Source organism: Canis lupus, chromosome 21, assembly GCF_003254725.2.
Source record: "Canis lupus dingo isolate Sandy chromosome 21, ASM325472v2, whole genome shotgun sequence".
Lineage (NCBI taxonomy): Eukaryota > Metazoa > Chordata > Mammalia > Carnivora > Canidae > Canis > Canis lupus.
The window spans coordinates 6,825,355-6,848,430 of NC_064263.1; the positions used below are offsets into that span (position 1 = coordinate 6,825,355).

Consider the following 23,076-nt stretch of genomic DNA (forward strand, 5'->3'; position numbering starts at 1 on the left):
AGCATAATACCCTCCAGTTCCACCCAGGTCCATGTAGATGGTAGATATTTTCATTCGTTAAGTCCTGGAGGGCTGAATAATGTTAAGCTAAGGCTGCTTTTTGTCCCTGGCAAAGCATTACCATTAAGGCAGCTGTGAGTTCCTTCCTCAGGAATGCAGTTCCATTCCTGCAGGAATGTCATATTGGGGCTGCCTCAAGTGTTTGTCAATGGACTGCAAGTTGTAAGGAAATTTAATTTTACCTACATTTCTCTTGCCTTTGTTCTCTCATCAGCTCTCATCTTATTCTATTGAACAGCCTGTCCAGGCCACACTTCTTTTAATGCTTACTCTCTTTTCTGCTCCCTTTTGCAGCAGCCATAGTTTGGGATAATTACTTTTTTCTTAAATGAACTTCCCTGATCTCAAGGGTGATATTACTTATAAAGTACTTTAAGAGATGGTAAAGAGCCTCAAGGGCCTCGGTGCTTAACAGTGCTTCCTTTGAAGCAGTTTTGGTATCCAAAAGAGCAAAGGCGATGAATGTTAAAATCTTTTCTTCTGAAAGGGGATCCCTGGGTGGTGCAGCGGTTTGGCGCCTGCCTTTGGCCCAGGGCGTGATCCTGGAGACCCGGGACAAATCCCACGTCGGGCTCCCGGTGCATGGAGCCTGCTTCTCCCTCTGCCGATGTCTCTGCCCCCCTCTCTCTCTCTGTGTGACTATCATAAATAAAAAAATTAAAAAAAAATCTTTTCTTCTGAAATTACCATCAGAACGTTCCCTCTTACATTCCTGAATTTTCCAGGGAAGCTCGGGTTCTGCTGGACTCGGCTTCCTGAGGGTCATGTGAATCACAGTTTGGATTTGGAAGTGATTTTTTATAGCATTTCAGTTTCTTTGGTTTCTCTTTTCCTTGCATCTGAAAAGCCACACTGAAACAATCAGGGCTCTTGGAACTTGTATTTTGGTTTTCTTTCATTCATTGGATTTGACTTGCTTTCTCCTTTCTTTGAGGGGTCTGCAGTCTCTGGTGTACCACCAAGGAGCACTTATGTGCTCCTGCTTTCAGCTCACTTTCAAGAAGAACTCAGAACACTGATGTTATTCGAAGGGGGAAGAGGTAGGATTTGAGTGAACACATTCTCCATTCTGTTTAGTTATTGTAATTCAGTTTTGTCAGGAAGGGTAGAGCCTCCAGCCCAGCCTCTCCCCCCCTTCCCCCACTGTCCTCACCTCTGGGTGGTGGTGCCGGGGAGTGTGGTGGGGGTGGTGGGTGGGAGAGTTGGCAGTATAGTGGGAGCAGGGGAAGCACCAAGCCTCTCCAAGACTGTGACTATAGAAAAGATGTCACGGTTCTCCTCTTACTACATCACCATCAGCATTTCAAATCAGAATGCCGAGGTGCATAAGGTGGTGTATATTAGAGCCCCTGGAAAATGAAATGAGCCTCTCAGGTGTAAATTAGCATGGGCACCAATGGAAAAACCATCCACCGGGAAAGCTCTTTAGAAGTGTTTCAGAAAGGCCCCAGTTAAGCCCTCAGTCACTGAAGTGGGAGAAGGAAACAGGGGATGCTTGTCTTCAGCCACAGGAACTGGGCAAACTGGAGGGAGTGGTGGCGAGCCCAATGATGGGCCAGGGGAGTGTCCCTTCTCACCTGATGCTCCCATCCACACTGGGCATTCTCAGGAGATGAAGGGAGAAAGAATGGCGTGGCTGTGGGCCAGGTGCCCGGATTCAGGGACAAGGACGGGAAGGCGCTGCCTCTGTGGAGGGAGAAGGTGGGTGCTGCCTGGGGCTGAGACAGAGGCTGTTTGTCATCTCATCTGAGCAGGGCGTGGGGGGGGGGCGTGGGGGGAGGTGGGTGTAAGAGCAGAGGGCAGAGGGAGGTCTCAGAGAGCTGCCTAGGCCTATCCAGAGCATTTTCTTATTGTGGTAAAGTGCATGTGACATAGCAGTCACTGCATTCACCGTTCTTAAGTGTGCAGTTCAGTAGTGATAAGTGTATTCCCACTGTTGTGTGACCAATCTCCGGAACCCCTTTCATTTTGCAAGACTGAACTCTGTCCTCTTTAAACCACACTACTCTATTCTCCCCTCCCCAGCCCCCGGCCGGCCCCATTCTACTTTATCTCTGTGAATCGCTCTCTCCAGGTTCCTCACCCATAGTTGTCTTTTTGTGATTGACTTAACCTCACTGCATGAGGTCTTCAAGGTTCATCCTTGTTGAAGCCTGTGTCAGAACTCCCTTCCTTTTGAAAGGAAGGTCTGGGTATGTACCTTTCTTCTAATTGTTCATTCGCCGATGGACATTTTGGTTGCTCCCACCTTTTGGCTATTGCAAATAATGGTGCTATAAACATGGATGTACAAATACCTCTTCAAGATCCACTTTCCTTAAAAAAAAAAAAAAAAAAAGCTTCAATTCTGAGGCAAGTACCCTTTGGACTTGTGGACTGAAAAAAAAATCAAACTCAAAGTACGTTAGTAAAGGTTTCATTTCTTGTCTTGTAAGGACTACAGCCTGTGAGACAGTATTCCAGATAGTTCTGAAGGACTGCTCTGAAGCTTGTTAGCTTACAGGGGATCATATGCAAAGAAGGAAGGGATATGCGTGCTCACAAGCAATTCTCTCAAGGTATGATTACGTGTCACAAAGTATAATTTGGTTATAAAAGTTAAAGTTTACTGATTTTCACAGACACATGAGAGACATTCTGGTTGTCTTAATACATTGTTTCTGTCATATCTGAGTTTTCAGAAATATTGCTTGCCTGCCTCTGCTTAACTGATTTTCTGGTTTTCTTGTTTGGGGTTTCTCCTTGAGGTCATTTGATATGGTCACAGAAGGCTGACAGCAGTGGCCTGTCTTATGCACTGCACTTTGAATGCACAGACTAAATAGTTCTCTGCCTGCCCCCCCCCCACCACTCAGAGGTTGAAGCCATAACCCCTAAGGTGACTGTATTTGGAGATAAGGTCTTGAGAAGACCTGAGGTCATAAGGGTGGGGTCCTAACACCATAGGACTAGTTGCCTTAGAAGAAGAGGAAGAGAGGGGCACCTGGGTGGCTCAGTCGGTTGTGTCCAACTCTTGATTTCAGCTCAGGTCATGATCTCAGGATCCAGGGATAGAGCCCTGCATAAGGATTTTTTTCTCAGCATGGAGTCTGCCTAGAATTCTCTCTCCTTCTGCTCCCCCCCCTACTCTCTCCCACTCTCTAAAATAAATAGACAAAAATCTTAAAAAAAAAAAGAAACCCCCACTCCTACCCCCAATCACCAAACACACCAAGGAAAGGCATGTGTGGACTAACAAGAAGGCTGCTATCTGCAAGCCGGAAGAGTTTTTTACCAGACAGTGAATTGGCTGGAAACTCCCGCCTCGGATTTCTAGCCTCCATACCGAGTCTCCCTTCTCCTAAGAAAATAATTGTTGTGTAAGCCACCAGCCTCTGGCATTTTGTTATGGCAGCCTCAGTTGATGAATACAAACCCAGAAATGGAACTGCTGGATCAGGTGGTAATTCTCTGCTTAATTTTTTGAGGCCCTGACGTACTGCTTTCCATAGTGGCTCTGCGATTTTACATTCCCACCAACAAATGGAAGGTAAGAGGGGTCGGGGCAGGGAAGAGCACCCGAGAGAGGAGGGAGGAGGGGGGCCTCTAAGGAGCAGTACACAGGGCTGCATCCGAGATGGGAGGCATGGTGTTAGGTGGTACGGGATGAGCCTGACGAAGTGGGGCCTTTTGTGGCAGACACAAGTCTGTTCTTTATCCACAAAGCCAGGAAAGGTCCCAAAGGAATTTAAAATGGTGGAGGTGAGGTAGGGAGGGTTGGCAGTGATCAGATTTGTATTCTAAAGAGTCCCAACAGGAATGTCGAAGATGGCTCTATACGGTAAGACTCTAAGAGGAATTCAGGAGAGAAGTGATGAGAGTCAGCACTGGGAACGGAGTGAGGCCCGAGGAGGATGTTGAGGAGGTTATACTAGAAGCTCAGAGACAGAGAGGCTAGGATTTAGAAAAACTTCTTTGGGCGGCCCCAGGATTCCCTGATGTTTGTGCCCTGTGTTGTTTCCCCCCACTCCCCAAGTGTGCATGGGACCTGTGACTTTGCTTCTGAGTGACAAAATATGGCAAAGCTGAAGTGATTCCACAGATGTTACGAAGCTCCCAAAGCAGCTGATTTTGAGTTCACCTAAAGGGAGAATATTCTGAGTGGCAGGACTTCAGGTACAAACTCTTGAAGGAAGGGTTGGGCCTTCCCTGAGGTGAGACACAACTCTTCTGGGCTTGAGGACATGAGCAGTCATGTTGGAGAAACCCACATAGCAGGGAACTGCAGCTGGCCTCCAGCCAACAGGCAATGAGAAGCAGTCAGACAGAAGGAAACAAAATCTGCTAGCAACCCGAGGGGCCTGGAAGCAGCTCCATCCCCAGCTAAGCCTCCAGAGGAGGCTGCAGCTGGTCCACACCTTGGCTGCGGCCTTCTCAGACCCTGAGCAGAGGATCCAACTCAGCCACATCCAGACCCCTGACCCATAAAACTGTGAGATGATAAAGGTGTGTTGCTTTGAGGTGTTAAGGTTGTGGCAATTTGTTCTGGAATGATGGAAACGGAGTGCAACTTCTAAGGTTCTGTGGGGTGCTGCCCTAGGAAAACAGTTGGGGAGTGGGAGGAGGCAAGGAGGGCTGCAGCCAGTGTTTACGGATTACTTTCAGCCAGGCACCGCCGCTCTGGATGGCTGGGATTTCCTACCTACAGCAGTAAATTGTGTTAAGTGAGCACATACAAGGGAGTCCCCCTCTTGAGAGAGGCAGGCAGGCCAACCCGTGTTTAGCAGCATATTGTTTCCGTTCCCGCCTCACCAAGCCCGGACAGACAATCCCCAATCAGAAGGCATGCGATTTCACCTTTGGAAATTACAAGGGTTGTAGGCCCTTAACCAGGGACTTTCATCCTTTGCTTACTGCCAGCTGGATGTTAGTAAGCACCATGGTGCCTACTGAATGCTATGTATCCAGCAGAGAAACCAGCCTCATGACATTTCAGGACTCATCTTCTGTTACATCTTCCCTGAAAAGACCAAAAATATTAAGACACATTTTTCCATTATGGAGGGAAGTTTTATTGAGGTGGATGGGACAGTACAAAACCAAAACATTGTTTTAGCTTCATCTACAGACAGGGCAGCCTCTGATCCCTCCTTAAAGGGAAGTCGGCTTGATGAGAATGCAGAACTTGGACAAACGACTTACGTGGAAATATAAAATGTCCCAGTGAGAACCATCAAACTGCAGAGCTTTCAAGATTCTTGTGCTTTTTTAAAGGATCATTTTCTAACACCATAATACGCTGTCATCTTTTGATCTTTGTGGACTAGAAAGCGATCATGCTTACCGAATGGCACAGAAAGGAACACGCTTATTTTTCTTTAAAAGTTTTGAAGGTGTTTAGTCATTAAAAAGAATTTAAATTATGCCCAGAGCAACACTTTAAAGAACTCAATAGACTGTAATTATGGTGCTTTTAAGAAGCCAACTTGTTTAAGAGGAACTGGCGGCTTCTGCTTTTGTAGGGAACACTTGTGACACTGTTGAATTCTACAAGGATTTTCCTCCTCCACTGGGCAGGGGAAAGCACTCCAGGCATGAGAAACTACAGCAACTTTTAAGAACTTGAAGAACGATCACAGATCAAACTGCATGCTTTCAGTGACAAAGTATTTTTAACAGCTAAGAAGAGAACCCCCTCAAACATAATACACTTCATTTCAAGCAGGCCGAACGAACCAATGGGGAATTTACATCTATTCTGCTCCACAAATGACACAGTGTCCTCTTGGACAACCTTTTTAAAAGGGTTCTTATTACCTGTGAAAAACAAGGCCAAAGGCCAACGATTGCCCAGAGGGGCCATTTCATCTCCATGCCCTCGTCAGAAACCCCAGTCAGTGCTAATTACACATTTCAATCTGCGATCCGTTTTGAGAGGTTGTTCTGGGAAATCACTGAGATCTGGAGCTTCAAAATTTCAATTCCGCTAATCATCGCAGGGCAAGAGTGAACTTGTGTTGAACTGAAAAGGAGGCCACATCTGACTGCACAGTAAGAAGTTAAGAACCTTCTGTTCACTGCTTACTTGTGGAGGCCGGGTCATGGACACAAACACTCCTCTCTCCACCAAGAGGCTGAGCGAGTCTCCCGTTTCGTCTCCTGCGGAGGCCTGTCTGCCTTTTAAAATCAAATCACTGTTGCCAACACACCAGACTTCTCACAACAGTGTGTTCATTTGTTCAGCAAATATTTACAGGCTGCCTATTACAGGCCAGTCACTGTCTTCACTTACACTACAGCGGTAGATAAAAACTCCCCTAGTGGATGTTCTATTAACCTCGTACTGACAATAAGCAAAATAAGCCAATACAAACACACATTAAGAACTGCAATAATCTGCCCCGGGAGCGGGGCTTGCACAGGAGCAAGGCCAGAGGCGCCCAGCCATCCCAGCTTGGCCCGTTCTTGGATAGGACAGGATGCTCAGTTAACAGGTAGCTTCTAGGAACAAACATAAACATGCAACAAGACCTGCCACCCAACTGAAGTTTCTAGCATTTTCACAGTACCACCACAAAGTCGCACAAAGCTCTGTAGAAGCGTTACGCTCACCCTCTCCACACACTAGAGAGGCTTCACAGGGGTCACTGGCAACAGCCTGATCTCTCCAGGGTACTGCCACCCACCCATTCCCGTAACCCGCTTTTTCAGCCTGTCTCTAAAAAATGAGATCCGCTCCTCAAAAGGTCTGGCACACTTATAAGTGTGCAAACATGATTTTACTAAGTAAACGCAGAGCTGAGACACCACTGGAAGCCTTGGCTTTCCACAAGGGCACAGGGGACTCTACTGTCTGCCTGTGGCCTGGTCTCTGGCCACGGGAGCACAGCATTTGAACCTTGGGTGCGCGGACACTGGTGGCCTCAGAAGGTGTATTTAGTCTTCTATGTGTATCACAGGAAAGGATTTGTAGCTTTTAAAGTATTTTGGGTTTGTAACTTCCCGAAAGTTCCAACAATGTACACACTGGAAGTCTCTGCCCGTCCTGTGGTAAAAGCAAACACGTAGGTGGACACTGCTTTCAGAGTGATTGGTTCCAGCTCCAGCAGGTGGTTTACTAGCAAGGCATGAGCTGGAAACAAAGTCAGTAGCCCTGTGTACGCATTTAGAATCTGTCTGCCCATTTTCTGGAAAGCAATGAAATGACTCTTTACCCTCGGGAAAGGGAACCCTCAGAAGTAGTCCTTTAAATAAGCAACTTGCAGGGGATGGATGAGTTCACTTTTCTGATAACACTTTTCCCCAAGCCGGCATGTAGGACTGGGGATCTCCGTCAGCCTCTTACCTCCATGACAGTCATTCAAGGGCTTGCCCTCTCCCCTCCCCTGCAAGGTAAGGTCCAGAAGGCCAGAAGGCTCTTAGTGCTCAAAATCACTACGCTAGGGTTTTGTTCAAGTTTCACAGTGGAAGACTGGTGCTAAAAAATCTTTGGAAAAAACTACAACTAGACTCTAGAGACCACCAGCTACAGAAGTTATGGGAGAGAGGAGAACAATATGATGCCTCCCGAGAACACAGAGCAGTTGCTGGGAGTTTTCTGGAAGGGCTTTTATTGTGGCAACTCTTCTTTATACCTGCTGCTGCCTTTGACTAGGCTCTGAACTCCTCCAAGATGGGAACTAGCCTGATTCATTATATGCAACGATCAGTGACGAGCATGATGAGCCTGGGACACCCCAGAACCTACTGGAGCTCAGCATGGAAGAAGAGGGGAGAAGAACAGAGGTCAAGGAGTCCCACTATACCAACTCTGATGAAAGGATTATATGGGATAGGGCTTAGGGAGCTGCTGGTTTCCTAAAAAATGGATCCACTTTACTACTTCAAAACACAAATTAGGGTCAGCCTATAGGCAAGATGGAGCTGGCAGGGAGCTGGACTGTACCATAGAAAAAATAGCTCTCTGAAATCTTTTCAAAGTATAAAAAGAAACCAGTCTGGAGAGCTGTGATGGACACTTGGATATGGTGATATAAAAATGAGGAAAATGGAGTATTTAGGTTTTGCTATTTCTAAGTCGCACTGTGATTCAACGGTAATAAATATCATATAATAAGAATAATTTAAAGCACTGATTGCATCCTTAAGATTTAGCATTAACTTTCCATCTCAGAAACACTCAGAGAAGTGCAACTAAATCCACTTCTGTGAATATTCCAAAAAGAGAGTAGAATATTCTCAGAATACTCTGAGCAGCTTACACAATGTTTGTTTTTCAAACAGTAATTAGGTTAGGTAAACAGCTTTCCCTAGGATCCAATGTAAACTTTGAGATTCCTGAGGATTACTCACTTTAGTAATGTGTTAACTTCCTAAGAGTAAAACCAGAGAGATCCACAGATAAAGTTTCAAAGGATTTTGTATAAAATGTAAACTTAGTTTGGGCCTATTTACATGGTTAGAACTGAGAGAGGTGTTTATATATTCTGAATTGGCCTTAAATGTTTATGAAATAATTCTTGGGTGTTACATAGCCATCTGTAAATTCTCCATCAATGCTAGAACATCCTTCCCACATGGCTTCAATTCTGACATCACACGATTCTAAATTAAAACGAATTTTTAAAAAATGTGCTTAAATATAAATAAAATAAACCACTAAGCTGGTCTGGTTCCAAGCACACCATATGGCAGATGTCATTTATATGTTCTGATCAGAATAAGCAAAATGTCCCCTTTTTAAAAGCAATTCTGTGTTCTGTTCATTTGTTTAAGTAACATCCTGTTTCAATTCCTTTGATAGCAAAGGAATGACCTGCACAAAACCTCCTGGAAAACTGAAATTTGTTCTTTATGTCCAGGCTTCCTCACTGGGCTGAGAAGCATCCTTGCCTGTACAGAAGTCACAATTAAATACCCCGGGGGAACAGTCTTCACCAAGTTTCTGGGGGAAGCAGTGCGTGGGCCACGGCCCATAGGAACAGAGAGCAGCAAACAGTGGTCGGCGATCTCAGCCTTGGTGGACAGGCAGCAGTGCAAAGAGAGCCTGGGTGGAACAAGAACCATTACACCAGCACTGTCCCCAACACAGGCCCCTGCCCACCACAGGCTCCACCAACGGCAGGTCCATCTGTGAGTCCACTGCTGGCCAGTGAATGTTTTTCTTGTGCAACAGTCATTAAGGGCACATAGGAGATTCATATTAAAATTGGATCCTGACATGTTTATATTATTTCATACCACAAATAAACCCTTCTTGAAGTCCTCACTGGCACCTCTGAGTCCCACTGCACCATCTCTACAGAAAGGTGTTTCCTTGAGGCACAAACAGGGCTTGGACTTTGGCTGTGATGCCTTCCCTCTTTCCATGTGACAAGGACTTACACATGCTCGCTGTGCTTTACTTATCACGGTGCTTCTCATCGGGAGTTCATGAACCATCTCCCACAATGTTTTGCGGGTCGTCATTTTCATTGGAGACTCAATCAGGCACACTCAGTATCTCTACTCTACCAAGAACCACCTGCTGCAAATCAGCTGGGCACCTGACAGAGCGCTTCGGCCAATACAAATCTATGTCACAGGAATCACGGATCTCAAGTTCAATGGGAAAAAAAAATTATCAGCAAGAAGAATCCAGAAGTCTCTGTCGAGCATTTTTCTCTCCATTGTTTACTTTAGTTTCACTGGGTACATTTGAATCTGTCAAAATGGAAAACAAATAGGACAAAAGTCACATAGCAGGAACCAGCAGCATGAATTGCCTTCTCTTCTATAAGCCTAACGTTCTTTGCTTTACCAGGTTTTGCTTCTTAGCCAAAGTTCAAGGCATAGTGAAGTGAGGTTAGGGCTAGAGTTAAATTAACCAACTCTCTTTTGAAAGAGATGGAGGACAATGGGCTAGAGGGTCAGAGGTACAGGGACAAAGCCACCAGGATGAATGACAGCAAGGAGGGATGCCTGAGCCAGAGGCAGAGATGGCAAGAGAAAGACAAGGAAGGAAGGAGGACTGTCTGAAGAAAACACACTTTCCCTTGGAGATCTGGGGCAGTACCAATTCTTCTCCTCTGTCTGCTGGTGCTGAGGGGTTTCACCCAAGACCACACAGGAAAAAGGCTTCGTGATAAGGGGGCAGGGGCAAGACTGCCGCTTGCTGACAAAGGACAGCTCTGTGGGCTCCCTTAGCCTCTGTCCTGAGAGCTAACCCTACCTTTGAGCTCTGTCATTGGGTCCTCTGGCTCCTCTCCCATCATTTCCATGGGTTCAACTCTCTTGCCGTCGACGACATCCATCTTGATCATGCCAAGGTGAGTCAGGAGGACCATCGGGTCAATGCCTTGGCCGCTGCTTTTAATATTCTCCAGGACCTTCAGACACTTGTATGACTTGAGCTCACTTATATTCTCCTCCAAGAAAAGGTTGTAGAGACTCAGGTCGCTGTATCCTGCAGACTGGAAATGCAGGACATCAAAAGTGGGCAGGAGTTCATACACTCTGAGGACGTCTGTCTTCTGTCGGAACGGAACAAAGAGTGTGTAGATGACCACGGGGGCCAGCAGAACATAGACCACGAGGTTGATGAGGCTGAGCAACTGGAAGACGCCGACAGCGACAAGTTTGCACTGAAAGCCAGCGGGGATGGTGCTGTCGTTCCTCAGGATCCCCGTCTTGATGCTGCACACGAACTCATCAGACCCGGAGGACAGGCTGAAGTAACAGCCCAGGTAGACGCACGCCAATAGTACGATGCAGAGCGTCAGCAGCCGACAGCTGAGGTACTTGACGATCAAGGTCTTACAGTTTTTCTTTGTCTTTAAGTACTGCTCCACAACTGGGTACTTGAAGTGGCTTTCGGAGATCTCCCACAAACTGACAACAACAAAGGAATGAGAGAAATTTATACTCTTTGGAAATCAGATATCGAAGACGTAAATGCACAGAACAGTATCCCACTAAGCATCTTGACCACCTTTCCTCTCTCCCTACTTTACCTGCAACTGCACTGGCGTGGTGGGGAACAAAATCGACTTTAAAAAAAAAAAGAAGAAGAAAAGCAAACACAGAAGAGTGTCCCCCTGAGTATTTTAAAGGAGGTCTGGTCAGTTAAATGAGTTAGATTTGAAATTCTTAAGATGCCTGGCACCTGGTAAATGCGAAAGGTTGACTGTTCTTATTTTACTGTCTCTAAACTATAGTTTTCTCAATGTGCAGAATAAAGGAGACTTTCCAGCCTGACTAGAACACATGTGCCTTCTCCAGGCAGGGGGGGCGGGAGGCAGACAGCCCAATGGGCACAGGGCTTAGGCTTCGGGCTTAGGGACCTGGGTTGGGTTCCAGCTTTCCCACTGATCGCTGTAGGGCAGTTTTTATCTGGGGAGGAGGGGGCAGCAAGTAAACGCAGTTAGTTGTAATGACGTTCTGAGGGCTAAGTGAGATAATGTACCCAGAGAACTCCAAACAGCCTCTGGGAGATAGTATTTTAAAAAATGAGAGCTATTAATATGATGACCCTTGTTGATAACAAGAGTGAGGAATAATGTGAAAAGGAAAAGATGCTGCCTCCCACTTCTCTCTCAGGGGTTCTCCAATCTTAGTGGCCCCATAATCCCTTGTTCTCCTCCATTTATGGAGTAGGTCAAAGCCAGCAAGTACCTGTTACCCCAGCTGCAACTGCCTTTCAGGACATGAGACAGTGGGAAAGCCTCTGTGTGTGAGGACAGGTGCTGGGGCAGGCAGGTGGGAGTGAGATTTGGGGAAAGTGGGCCTCCCTGGCTGGCAGAGTATCTGTAGGTGGGTGATAGCCCCCACTCATCTACTATAGTGTGAACACTAAGCCCAGGTGGGCTGGAGGAGGGCTGAGACCTCATGCCCCAAAACCTGCCAAGATATCTGCTGGGGTTGAATTACCTTTGCCCCATGTTCTCATTAACACCCACAACTGGGCTGCCACCATCTCTCATGTCCTGATCACACACGCTCTTTGCGGCTTTAATTGCACGGTTGTAAACTTTGTCAAGTTCTTCCATGATAAACTTCAAATCTGAGCAAAGATGAGGAGCAGCTGCAAAACGCCAGAACAGGGAAGGCAGGTACAGGAGGATGGCAACCAGCAGCAGGATGTAAGGGAAGAACTGCAAAACAAGAGAGCGAATCAGGAGATCCATAGAGTCCTCACATCAGTAACCTGAGTGTACAAGTGAGGCTCTCAATTTTTTTCATTTTGAGACAAATGTGCATGCTCATGTCAATTACTGAGGAGGCTCATCACCTCCTAACTATTTAAGGCTAAATTCACCTGCCCAGGCACTTCACATCACTACACCTTTTTTTATCCCCTTCAATAGACTTTAATTTGAAATAACGAGCAACTACATGGTGACACGTGGTGGCTCCTCTATAATCACAGAAAGAAACAAAAAAATAAAATTACTTCCACATCTTTTAGAGCAATCTGTTAATAAAATCCCAATTAAGGAGTAGGTAAATGTCACTGTGGCCTCTGCTGGGTTTCGAGGGTTGATTTTAATTGCCATGGTTTTAGGAGGTCACTAATCTTAGAGTTCTTTTCTTTCCCCTTGCTCTAGAATATGGGAAAATGACACAGAAATGCCAACTTTGCCCAAAACAAATTAGAAAAATTGTGCCTTCGGTGATCCAGTGATCATGCCATTGAACAGCTGGAATAAGCAGTTAAAATTCACAGAATGGACCTTCCATGCTGGGACATACCTGAGGAGTACCCAATACCCTCATTTTACAGCTGAGTGATCTCAGGCCCAGATAAGCCAACCACACTAGGGCCACAGCACGTGGAGAGCACAACACATATGTTGCACATATGTCCACCAACAAACACAAGGAGATTCTGAAGTCAGAGAAAACAAAGAGCGACCAGTAACCAAGTGCATCAGGCCATGGGGAAAGAGAAGAGAAGGTAAGGAGGACCATGGACTACAGTTAGCACGGATCTGAATTTAAGTTCATCTTCATGTCCTTGGGAACTGAGGTCACTGAGCCTCTGACTCTCAGGTTCCCTACCTATGAAACGGTTGGGTAATATAGGAATCATGACAGTTAAGATAGATAGTTTGTGCAAAATGTTCAGCGTGGTACCTGGTGTGTAAAATGCACTACAACACACCAGCTGAAAACAATGAATGGAGTACTGCATGGGCACATTATCTTTATCTCACCTCGACCCTGGTAAGGCCTTTATTGATGACTTCACTGAACAAAGGAGAAGAGGAAGCCCTGAACACTTCCTGGCCATGGAGCCCAAAGCTGGAGCCAGGGACAGAATGTGAAGCCTGCCCTCTGAACCCAGAGCCATGCCTTTTCCACCATAATACACTGCAAATCATTTTACTTCTCTAGAAAACGTCTCCCTAGGTTTGAGTTAATCTCTCCAATTTCCTCAGTCATGGCCTTGAGAGGACACGGAACACACACATCTGGGAGCAAACAGCAGACCCATCACTGGGCCTCTCTCACTGTAAATTCAGAGATACAGAAAAGTTTCAAAGACAGTAGTGTTCCCACTGTTAACATTTTTCATTTGCACGGTATGCTTGCCAAGCCTAGGAAGCCATCATCAAATAAATTTCAGGCTTTCACTTGGATTTCTCCAGTGTTCCCACTTTGTTGCATTTAGTTGTCATGTCTCTCTAGTCTCCTTGGTTCTGTGACAGTTTCTCAGATTTTCCTTATTTTTCATGAAGAATGATGTATTTTTTAGACTTTATTTTTAAGTAATCTGTATACTCCATGTGGGGCTTGAACTCAAAACCCCAAGATCAAGAGTCCCACACTCCACCGACTAAGCCAGCCAGGAGCCCCAAGAATAGTATTTTTAAATGTATAAAATAGTATCCAAAAGTTCACAAAAGAAAGGGATGATAACTGACATAGTTATCATGACATTAAAAACCAAATTGAGATGTGTTTATTAATAAGATCCGACAAATGGTCTAACACCAACTTTGAAGCAGTGAAGCAATCGTGACAAAATCACAAATACCACTAATCCCATTAGGGATTGTTACCTACATAATACATATCTTTTGATGTTAAATTTTTGTTAGAGATGAATTAAAAAAAAATCAAGCTGTCACATGTTTTTCTATTCTGGTTCACAGACTCCCTGACACAATCTTGGAGGCCACGTTCAGGATTCCCACCCCATGGGAAAGAGGGCAGCAGCACCAATGCTTCCGAAGCTCTGCAAAGCCCAATCCTCAATACCACTGCTTCCATATGGGGTGCTGGCCTAGGTTAGGGTTTCTGAAAACCATCAGCCCAATCTGCAGAGGGCCACTACACAGTGAATACACACCAGGCTGTCATCAGATGGATTCTGGCTACATAATTCATAGTTGGCGGAAGTGAGAAGCACTATGCCTTTGGTCCTCACCTGCTCTGAAGGGGGCCCATTAGCACAAAAATGTCACCGTGTGATGCGGACTCTGTGCTGCCTTCATAACCAAGACAACCAAGCATTTTCTGGGGAAACTACACGGAGAACTCTATTTCTAATTCAGGGCTGTGGGATATCTTTACAAGTCACTCTTGTTTCAAGCTTTTTTAATTAAAGAATTTTACCTCAAACTGTTCTTCTTGATTAAAAAGTGACTGTTTACAGTCTGTGACACTTTTTCCAATAGGTCTACGTGGTGCAATAATTAGAACCAATGAATAGATCAGTATAGCTCACTGTAATTGGAAAAATGAGTATTCAAAGCTATTACATATTAGGTGTTTGCTTTCTCCTCAGATATCCTCATACCTTGATCGTTGGTACCTCGTACCTTGATCTGCAAGGAATGCAGGTGAATTCTCTATTTCTCAGTTTCCTCCACAGTTATTAAACCTCTTGTTTCTTTTTCATCAAAAATGAAACTGTGATTTTGAGTGACTCTTGTAACAAGGTGGTATTAAAATCAATTCAACTGAAACAGGAATGCCAAAAAGCATTAAATTATAGTCTTTAAGATCCTTTTGCCCACATAAGGAACACAAGAAAACTGCCAAGCTTTAGGAGTGCATCTGCTGGATGGGAATGGCTTTGTCCATTAGCTCTGTCTACTCCAAACAAGGTCTGAGACCCTTAGCATCCCTCAAAGCCATAGACAGAATGGTTGTAGACAGAATGTAGAGTCGGCTCCAGGACCACACAGACCAGGTGGGAATACACACTAATAAATAAATAATCAAAACATAAAAATAACGGCCGCGAAATACGCAGGTACTAAGTGCTGAGGACTAGAAGCGTCCTTGGGGAGGTCAGGGAAGGCTTTGCAAAAGAGGTGACATCTGAACTATGTTTTCAAGTACTGTGAGGCAACAAAAACATACAATAATGCCATTCATACATTAACACTCCACTCAAATTGCACCACTTCTGTGGCCCTTTGGACATACTCTTTCCTCTGCATGGAATTCTATCCCCTTTTCTGCGCTGCGAATGCCCATCCATCCAGGGCACCAAAGCAGATGACTGAGCCCACAGTGAGGACATAGTAAGAGCTAAGGCCAGAGGGATGGACTAGGCTGAAAGGTGTCCTGCCACCAAAACTCACACCAGCAACCTCAGGATGTGAGCTCGTTTGGAAGCAGAGTCTTTGCAGATGGAATTTGTTAAAATGAGGTCATACTAGAGTGGGTCCTAATCCAGTGACTGGCTTCCCTCTAAGGGGGCCACCTGAAGACACAGAGATACACAGGGGAGAAGGCACATGAAGACAGAGGCAGAGACCAGAGTGACATACCTACAAGACAGGCAACACCGAATGTAGAAGAGGGTGCACAGTTCTCCCTCAGAGCCCCCAAGAGGGACCCCACCAAACTGACACCTTTATTTCTAGTTCCTGGCCTCCAGAAATATGAGAGAATAAACTGCTGTTGTGGCAAGCTACTGAGGTGGTAGGAACTTGCTGCAGCAGGCCTTGCCACTCACACAAAGTGGAAGTAGGAACTAAATCACGAAGTCCACAGCTTCCCACATCACATGCAATGGGAGGCCCCTGGTAGAGAACATGATGGAAATTGATGTTAGAAAGATTACTATAGCCATGGAGAAGGGAAGCCGGTGCAGGGGAGAGAGACAAGGCAGGAGGTTCCCGCAGCAAAGCGGCCAGAAGTGCTAGGCACTGGACTGAGAGGCAGCAGAGGGGGAGGGGGAGGTGTATGGAAGAGCCGCCGACAGCCAGGAACAGATGCTGCAGTGCCCTTTTGGAAGCAAGGGTGCTGGTGGCAGTGCCATTGGTTGAACTACAGAAAACAAAAAGGAACAGATTCCCAACAGAGGGGAGTGAGGTGGGAGGCAGACCCAAGAAGATGACAAATTGTGAACATAAAATACTCAAGAATTCAAACCCTAGTAGAGATGTGAGGAGGTAACTGAAAATAAAGGGGAAATATCCAGCTGACCTTACAATTCAGGATTTTGTAGCACACAGAGATGATCCAAGCCAAGAATGGCTGAGCTCATCCAAGGAGCATGTGTAGAAGGAGACAAGAGGGCCAGGGATGGTCATGGGATCCTAACAGCAGGGTTGGGCAAAAAAGAGAACCCTGGAAGAGATGGGAAGAAATGGTCCAAAAGTAGGAAGCATGTAAACCAAGAACAAGCTGTATTAGGAAAATGACATAAAAAGACACATGAGGGCAGTCCAGGTGGCTCAGCGGTTTAGAGCCTCCTTCAGCCCAGGGCCTGATCCTGGAGACCCGGGATCGAGTCCCATGTCAGGTTTCCTGCATGAAGCCTGCTTCTCCTTCTGCCTGTGTCTCTGCCCGCTCCCCTCTCCTTCTCTCTCTCTCTCTGTCTCTCATGAATAAATAAATAAAATCTTAAAAAAAAAAAAAAAAGACACATGAAAGATGACTGCGCTTGGCCACATGTCGTTCAGACAGTAAGATAATTCCAAATGTGGGAAGTCATGGGTGAAGGGCTACCCAGAATGGCTAGTGCATCCATGAGCAGCTTCCAGAGGACAGGGAAGAAAGGTGGTATACTCCATTCCACTCTGCACTCATGGGAAGACACCCATAGGCTTCATGATTCAGACATTCTGGGAGGGTCCTGGCACGAGGAGAGGTCGACAGAAGACAGGATAGTAAGCATGGCGTTTATGTGTGCGGTGGAAGCAAGGACGAACTTTCCTAAAGATCTGTGTGAAAATGGAATGAACTTTCCCAGGAGGCAGGGAGTTCCTTTCAATGAATCACCTGGGAGGGCTTTAGAATTCTAGATCAGGGGCAGGCAAACTTTCTCCTGCAAAGGGCCAGACAGTAAATGTTTGTGAGCCATAGGACCTCTGGTGCATAGGCGAAAGCAGACACAGGTAATGTGTAAAGGAAGGGGTATGGCCGTGTTCCAATAAAGCTATTTGCAGAAATAGGTGATGGAGGGCCTAGATTTGGCTGGAGCATGTAGTTTTTCAATCCCTTGCTCTGGATCCTTGTTTCTCAAAGAGTGGTCCACAGAGCAGCACCTTCAGTATTACCTGGGAACTTGTTAGAACGAGTGCAGGCCCGGTCAGACCTACTGACCCTAAGCCTACATTTCAACAAGGTCCTAGGTGACTTACACAGACACAGAATCTGCAAGATACTAGGCAGTATCAGCATCTCCTGGGAGGCTGAACAAAACCAGATTCCTGGCCCTCAGGTAAGGCTAAAGTTTGGAAACCTCTGGTCTGGGAGCCTCAGGGGACCCCTCTAAACTAAATTTCTGTGAATCCACTTAAAAGAAATAAAGACTTTTCCATTCTACTAATCTTATTTTCTTGTTCTGTTGCTTTTGGGTTTTGTTTTGTTTTTTCAAGGAAAACCCTGCTGTCTTGTTTCAGGAAAAAAAAAAAAAAATCTTGCCTAGTAGCTGCCTACAGGATAAACTTGAACAAAGAGAACTTAAAAAAAGGGGGGGGGGGGTCACTTATCAAACAGTCCTACAGCACCACCTGCCGGTCCCCTCGAATGCACACACATTTCAATTAAAAACTCCCTTAGAGGTTACCAGAAATGGGGAAGAAGAAAGGAGACGTGAGTGAAAGTGGTAGCTGAGGACAAATCACAGCATTAAGAATACCAAGGCCACAAACTTCACACTGATAGATACTTAAATATTACAGCGAGCAATCTCTTTGCAGGGAGCCTGGGCCTCCTGGTGTTAAGTCTGGTGTCAGAACTGAATTGAGGAGTGTTCACAAACCCTGTGCCTCGAATCCCCTCAGGAGACCCAGAATGCTCCTGGAGAATGAGGTCTGTCCTGAACAGGACATACAAATCGCTTCATTCCCCTCCTCCCTTCCATATATGTGCTCTGAGCACACACTGTGGGTGATGTGCTGTCTCAGAAGCACACTGATGAATGAGATCTGGGCATAATCCCTACCTGAGTGGAATGTGCAGTCTAGAAATAAAGAATCAGTTAAGTAGGATTAAGGCAAATAACTGCCACCTCCCATGGTTGTTCCAGGAAAAGCACAAGCTGCTTTGGGAATGCCCAAACAGACCAGAGTGTGGTGCGCCCGTGGTTCTGCTCGGCCAGCACCCCATTTTCAAGATCTCACTGCCTTAAGGCAGGTTGTGCAGCCTGTCCACGCAGAGGTTTTGTGTTGACCTGCCTGGTCTGGCCCTGAATGAGATCTGACTTGGCAACAACCCTCACTCTGGAGGTTCAGAGGAAGCGTCCAGGTGGCTAGGAACATTTAAGCTGAGACCAGAATAACACGTTAGGAGATAGCCAGATTGGAGGCGAGGATCAGGGGGAGGTTTTCCAAAGGAAGGCGTGTGTGAGACAGCTAAGACATGTGCGAGCTATAGGAAGTCGGGGTCCCTGGGGCCCCGGGGTGGTAGGGATGGGCCTAGCAGGGAGGCTGGGGGGTTCGCAGGGGCCAGTGGGACAGTGAACCTTGGTAACCAAAATAGCTTGTCTTCTAAAAGAAACAGACATTGTGTCGGGACAGTGGAGGGTTTTGTTTAGGGAAATTACAGTCAGAAAGGCCAAAAAAGGACCACCTATAGTTATGTGGAAAGAGGTAAAGGAGGAGCAGGAGTGAGGGCAGTGGGAAGGAACACTGAAGGAGTCTGGGAGGGAGAAATGGCCTGCTGGGCCCTCAGATTCCTGGTAGGTGTCAGAGTAGATCCCTCTACAGAGCCAGGGATCACAGCAGGGACAGGCAGGGAAACGGACTTCGGCTTCGAGCACGTGCTGGCGGCACATGCTTGGTCATCAGGGAGCACAAGCTCAGGACACAGGGGGGTGGGGTGGTCAAATTTGGGGCTCAGGAGGGGCAGGGGTGGCAGACAAAGACCTGGGTGCTGATGGCGGAGGGGAGGAAGCCGAGAGAGGCGCTGGGTGAGGTGATCCAGGAAGGGGGGCAGTGTGAGAAAGGGAGGTGGTCCAGGACAGAGCACCGGAGGAGCCCTAGCTTCTCAGTGCTGGGCAAAAGAGAAAGGACCTGCCAAGGAGACCGTGCGCCAGGAGTCCAGAGCGCTTCTGCAGCACAAGTGCATGGCCGAGGGCTGGATATCACAGAGAAGTTCAGTAGGACAAGCCCCCGGGGTGGGAGTGGAGGAGTGTTTGTTTATACAGCAACAGAGAGGTTGCCGGTGATGGTGATGCAGTGAGGGCGGCCTGTTGGACAGATGTGCCAAAGCGTTCGCGGGAAGAGAGCTTAGCTTGCAGGAAGGGGAGGCTGAGGATGCGGAGGGAAGAGATGGGGGACGAGGTGTTCCTGCAGCCAGGGGGGTGGGAGACTCCAGAACAGAGGTGGGACACACGGTGGGGTGGGGGCCAGCCCTTGGTCAGGAGATGGGGGGCCTCTTCCATTTCTTGGAAGGGAAGGAAAAGGTTGGGGCTGCCCTGCCGACCTCTGATCAGTCTGATGGCAGGACGCTGCGGATGTTCTCATGTCAGAGCTTCCGTGTCCTCTGAGAGTGGTGGGGGAGGGCCCCTGGGTGGGAGGAGCTGGCCGGGAGTGGGGTGCCCTACTTCAGTTCCAGGTGATGACGAAGGCAGGGTGCGGGCAGCCGCAGGAACGGAGGACACAGAGAGGGGGCACAGTCCTGGAGAGCAGAGGCTGGCGGGCTGCCTGCCTCATCCAGGTCTCACCGGCCGGAAATGCCTGTGAGCCGTCACCAGAGTCCTGGATGAACGAGGACTGACTGGGAGCGTGACAGCAAGGGACAGGAGTGGAGAGGGCGGCTGCGTGTCCAGAACAGAGAGGGAGCCGGGCTGAGGAGACGCACGTGTTCACGGCCACCTGGGACCACGGCCTCGTGGTGGTCCCCCGTTAGTTCCCCCACTGGACGGCTCTTCTCCTACAAAATCGCCTTCTGCATGGAGCTCAGGTTCACCGCCTGGCAGCCAGCCCGGGTGAGGGCGCAGACTTCGGAAGCCACACACTAAACCCGCACCTTCTCAGGCACAAAGGCCGCTGAGATTCGGAGGCCACGTGTTCTCCCACCGGCCGGCCATGGGGCCCCGGACCCAGCACCTACCCTGTACCCGCAGGTGTCTGAGAGGGCCCTTGCCAGCTCAGCAACCACAAGTCCACTGAATGTGGAGAGAACAGAAGAAAACCATCAGGAAAAACTTTTGACACTTTGAGAAAGGACCCAGCAGCCTCACATCCTGGCAAATACAAGACCTGCAAGCAGGGACTCGCACAGGCCCCGGACACCTGTGTTCACAGTGGCATTAACTGCAGAGCCCTGAGGCGGAAGCCACCCGAGGGCCCGCTGAGGGATGTGGGGACAAACAAAATGTGGTCTACGCACACGACGGGGTAGGACAGAGCCTTAAAAGGGGGGAATTCTGATCATGCTGCCACGTGAGCAAGCCTGAAAACACCACGTGGAGTGTGGAGCGCAATCAGCCAGACGTAAAAGGACACATCGACCTCAGCGATAGGAGGCACATGGGAGAGTAGACAAAAGACAGAGAACGGTTAGAAGGGTACATTTCATGCAGTGTGTATTTTATCACAATTTAAAAAAAAGCTGACAGAAGAAATCAATGTGAAAATAAAGCAGCTAGGATCACAGAATCTGGCCTGGCCAGCAAAGCCACGCGGACATTCAAATCTGACGTAGGACCGCTCTCTCCTCCAATCAGGCTGGAGCCTCAGTCTCTCTGACCACCTGCTTCACTTCCCTAGGGCTGCCATGGCCAGGTCCACAAGCTGGGCTGTTCAAACCCCCGTTTCCATCAGAGTTTGGGTGGCTGGGCATCTAAAATGGAGGTGCCAGGCCGCTAGGGGAGGACCCTTCCCTGCCTCTTGCAGAGTGTGGCAGCCAAATGTTCTGTTCTAGCTTCTGTCACATGCCATCTCCTGCCCAGTGTGTCACATCTCCGCCCTCTGTATATGTCTGAAGACACTAGTCCTAATGGATTAGGGACACTCTACTCTGGTAAGACCTCACCTTAATTCCACCTGCAATAACCCTATTTCCACAAACGGTCCCATTCAAGGGGACAGGCATTAGGACATCAATACATCTTTTAGGGTTCCACCCACAACACCAACCGTAACAAAGACTTCATCCCCATGTCTTGGCAGCACCTGACACAGGGCCTTCGTTACAGGGTCTCCTGGCTCTCCTTCGCGCAGCACACTGTTCTCGTTTTCCTCACGACCCCCAGCTCTGACTCCTGCACCAACTCCTCCTCCTCTGGCAGCTCACAATGTTGAAGCGCCCTCAGATAGTGTTCTGTCTACACTCCCTCTCTAGGAAAGCCCACCCCAACACACAGCTCAATACCACCTCCCTCTGACACACTGCTATGGGACGCGTCCACACCCCTCCTACCCTGGACCTCCAGACACATCACAGCCCGCTGCCTATCTGACACCACTCCAGGCATTGAGCAGCTCTGATGTCACGTGTTCAAGCAGATCCTTTTGGTTTCCTCCAAAACCTTCTCCTTCCCCAGACTTCTTCCAAGTAGTGAACGGCCTCCCTGTCACCCAGCGCCTAAATCCTTGATTGTGCCGTGTCTGTGACTCTGACCTTTCCCTCACCCTCCACGTCCAGCTGGTACACCTTCTGAGATGCCCAGAGTCTTTCTGTTCCTGGCCACCTGCACTACTATTCTCTCGGCCCACAGAGCCAGGAACCACTCCTGGGAGCCAAATCCAGCCACAACTCACCGTGCACACATCATCTATCTTGGCAGAGCTGGGGAGCTGTGGCTGATGCGTGCCCCACCAGGACAAGGAAATGGACCATCTGGCCCTTCAAAGAAAAGTTCACTGACCCCTGGTCTAAACACTGACGTCACCTGGGGCCATCCTTCAGTATAACCCTCTAGTCAGCAATAAAACACCTGTGTTGCTTTTTGACTGTTCTTTACCTTTCTGGAGATGAGAGCTTCCCTTCTTTTCTGCCTCCGGAATAAAGGCCTCACCCTGTGCCTGCCAAGTGGCTCCCTCCCTGCCCCCATTCTCTCCTGCACTCCAACACTGAGGATAAACTCCTGGAAACACCAAGATCCCCCACTCAGGGACCTGCAGTGGCTCCCACTGTCTCCAACATTTAGCCTCCACATCTGTTAAGTTTTCTGAGGCCCTCTATAACCTGGGCTGACCCTGCAGAGTCAATCACAACCCCACTGCCCCCCAACAGGACAAGCCAGCACCCTTCCTTCTCCCAGCAGGTGTCACTGGCCCTCCCCAGGCAGTGCACAGTCAGCCTCTTCTCTACCTTGCTGCCGTCAGCATTTATGTGTATTCTATAACGCCCTCCTATTACAAAATTTCCCACATCCCCAAACCTTCCCTCCGGCTACCACTCAGCTTGTTCTTCATTCTTCCTTTTCCTAGCAAGAGAGATTTTCTGGAAAAAAAACAAAAAATCTGAAGAAATTGTCTATTACCATCACTCTCATCTCCTCCCGTCCCGTTCACCCACTGCCATCTGGCACCCACGCCTCTCCTAAAATCACTCCTGCCAGAGTCACTAAAGATTTCACCAAGGTCAGTAAGTTTGTTTCATTCCTCCTATATTGTCGCCTCTGCGAGAGCACCGAACAGA

At 47.8% G+C, this 23,076-nt stretch overlaps 1 protein-coding gene and 1 long non-coding RNA gene across 4 annotated transcripts in view; one reads left to right on the forward strand and one right to left on the reverse strand.

Annotated features, from left to right (window-relative positions):
* Nucleotides 1–5,087: 5,087 nt before the first annotated feature.
* Nucleotides 5,088–23,076, reverse strand: part of PANX1 (pannexin 1) — a 49,334-nt gene continuing 31,345 nt past the window's right edge. For all 3 annotated transcript variants that reach the window (XM_025419277.3, XM_035704177.2, XM_025419279.3), the window contains 3 exons: nucleotides 11,947–12,170; nucleotides 10,250–10,908; nucleotides 5,088–9,741 (listed from right to left, as the gene is read on the reverse strand). In XM_025419277.3, coding sequence (XP_025275062.1) covers nucleotides 9,662–9,741; nucleotides 10,250–10,908; nucleotides 11,947–12,170 — 963 coding nt within the window. In that variant the 3' untranslated portion in view covers nucleotides 5,088–9,661. The remainder of the gene's footprint in view (nucleotides 9,742–10,249; nucleotides 10,909–11,946; nucleotides 12,171–23,076) is intronic.
* Nucleotides 12,166–14,643, forward strand: LOC125753246 (uncharacterized). Its single transcript, XR_007404581.1, has 2 exons — nucleotides 12,166–12,973; nucleotides 14,175–14,643. It is a non-coding gene; the product is annotated as an uncharacterized LOC125753246 (long non-coding RNA).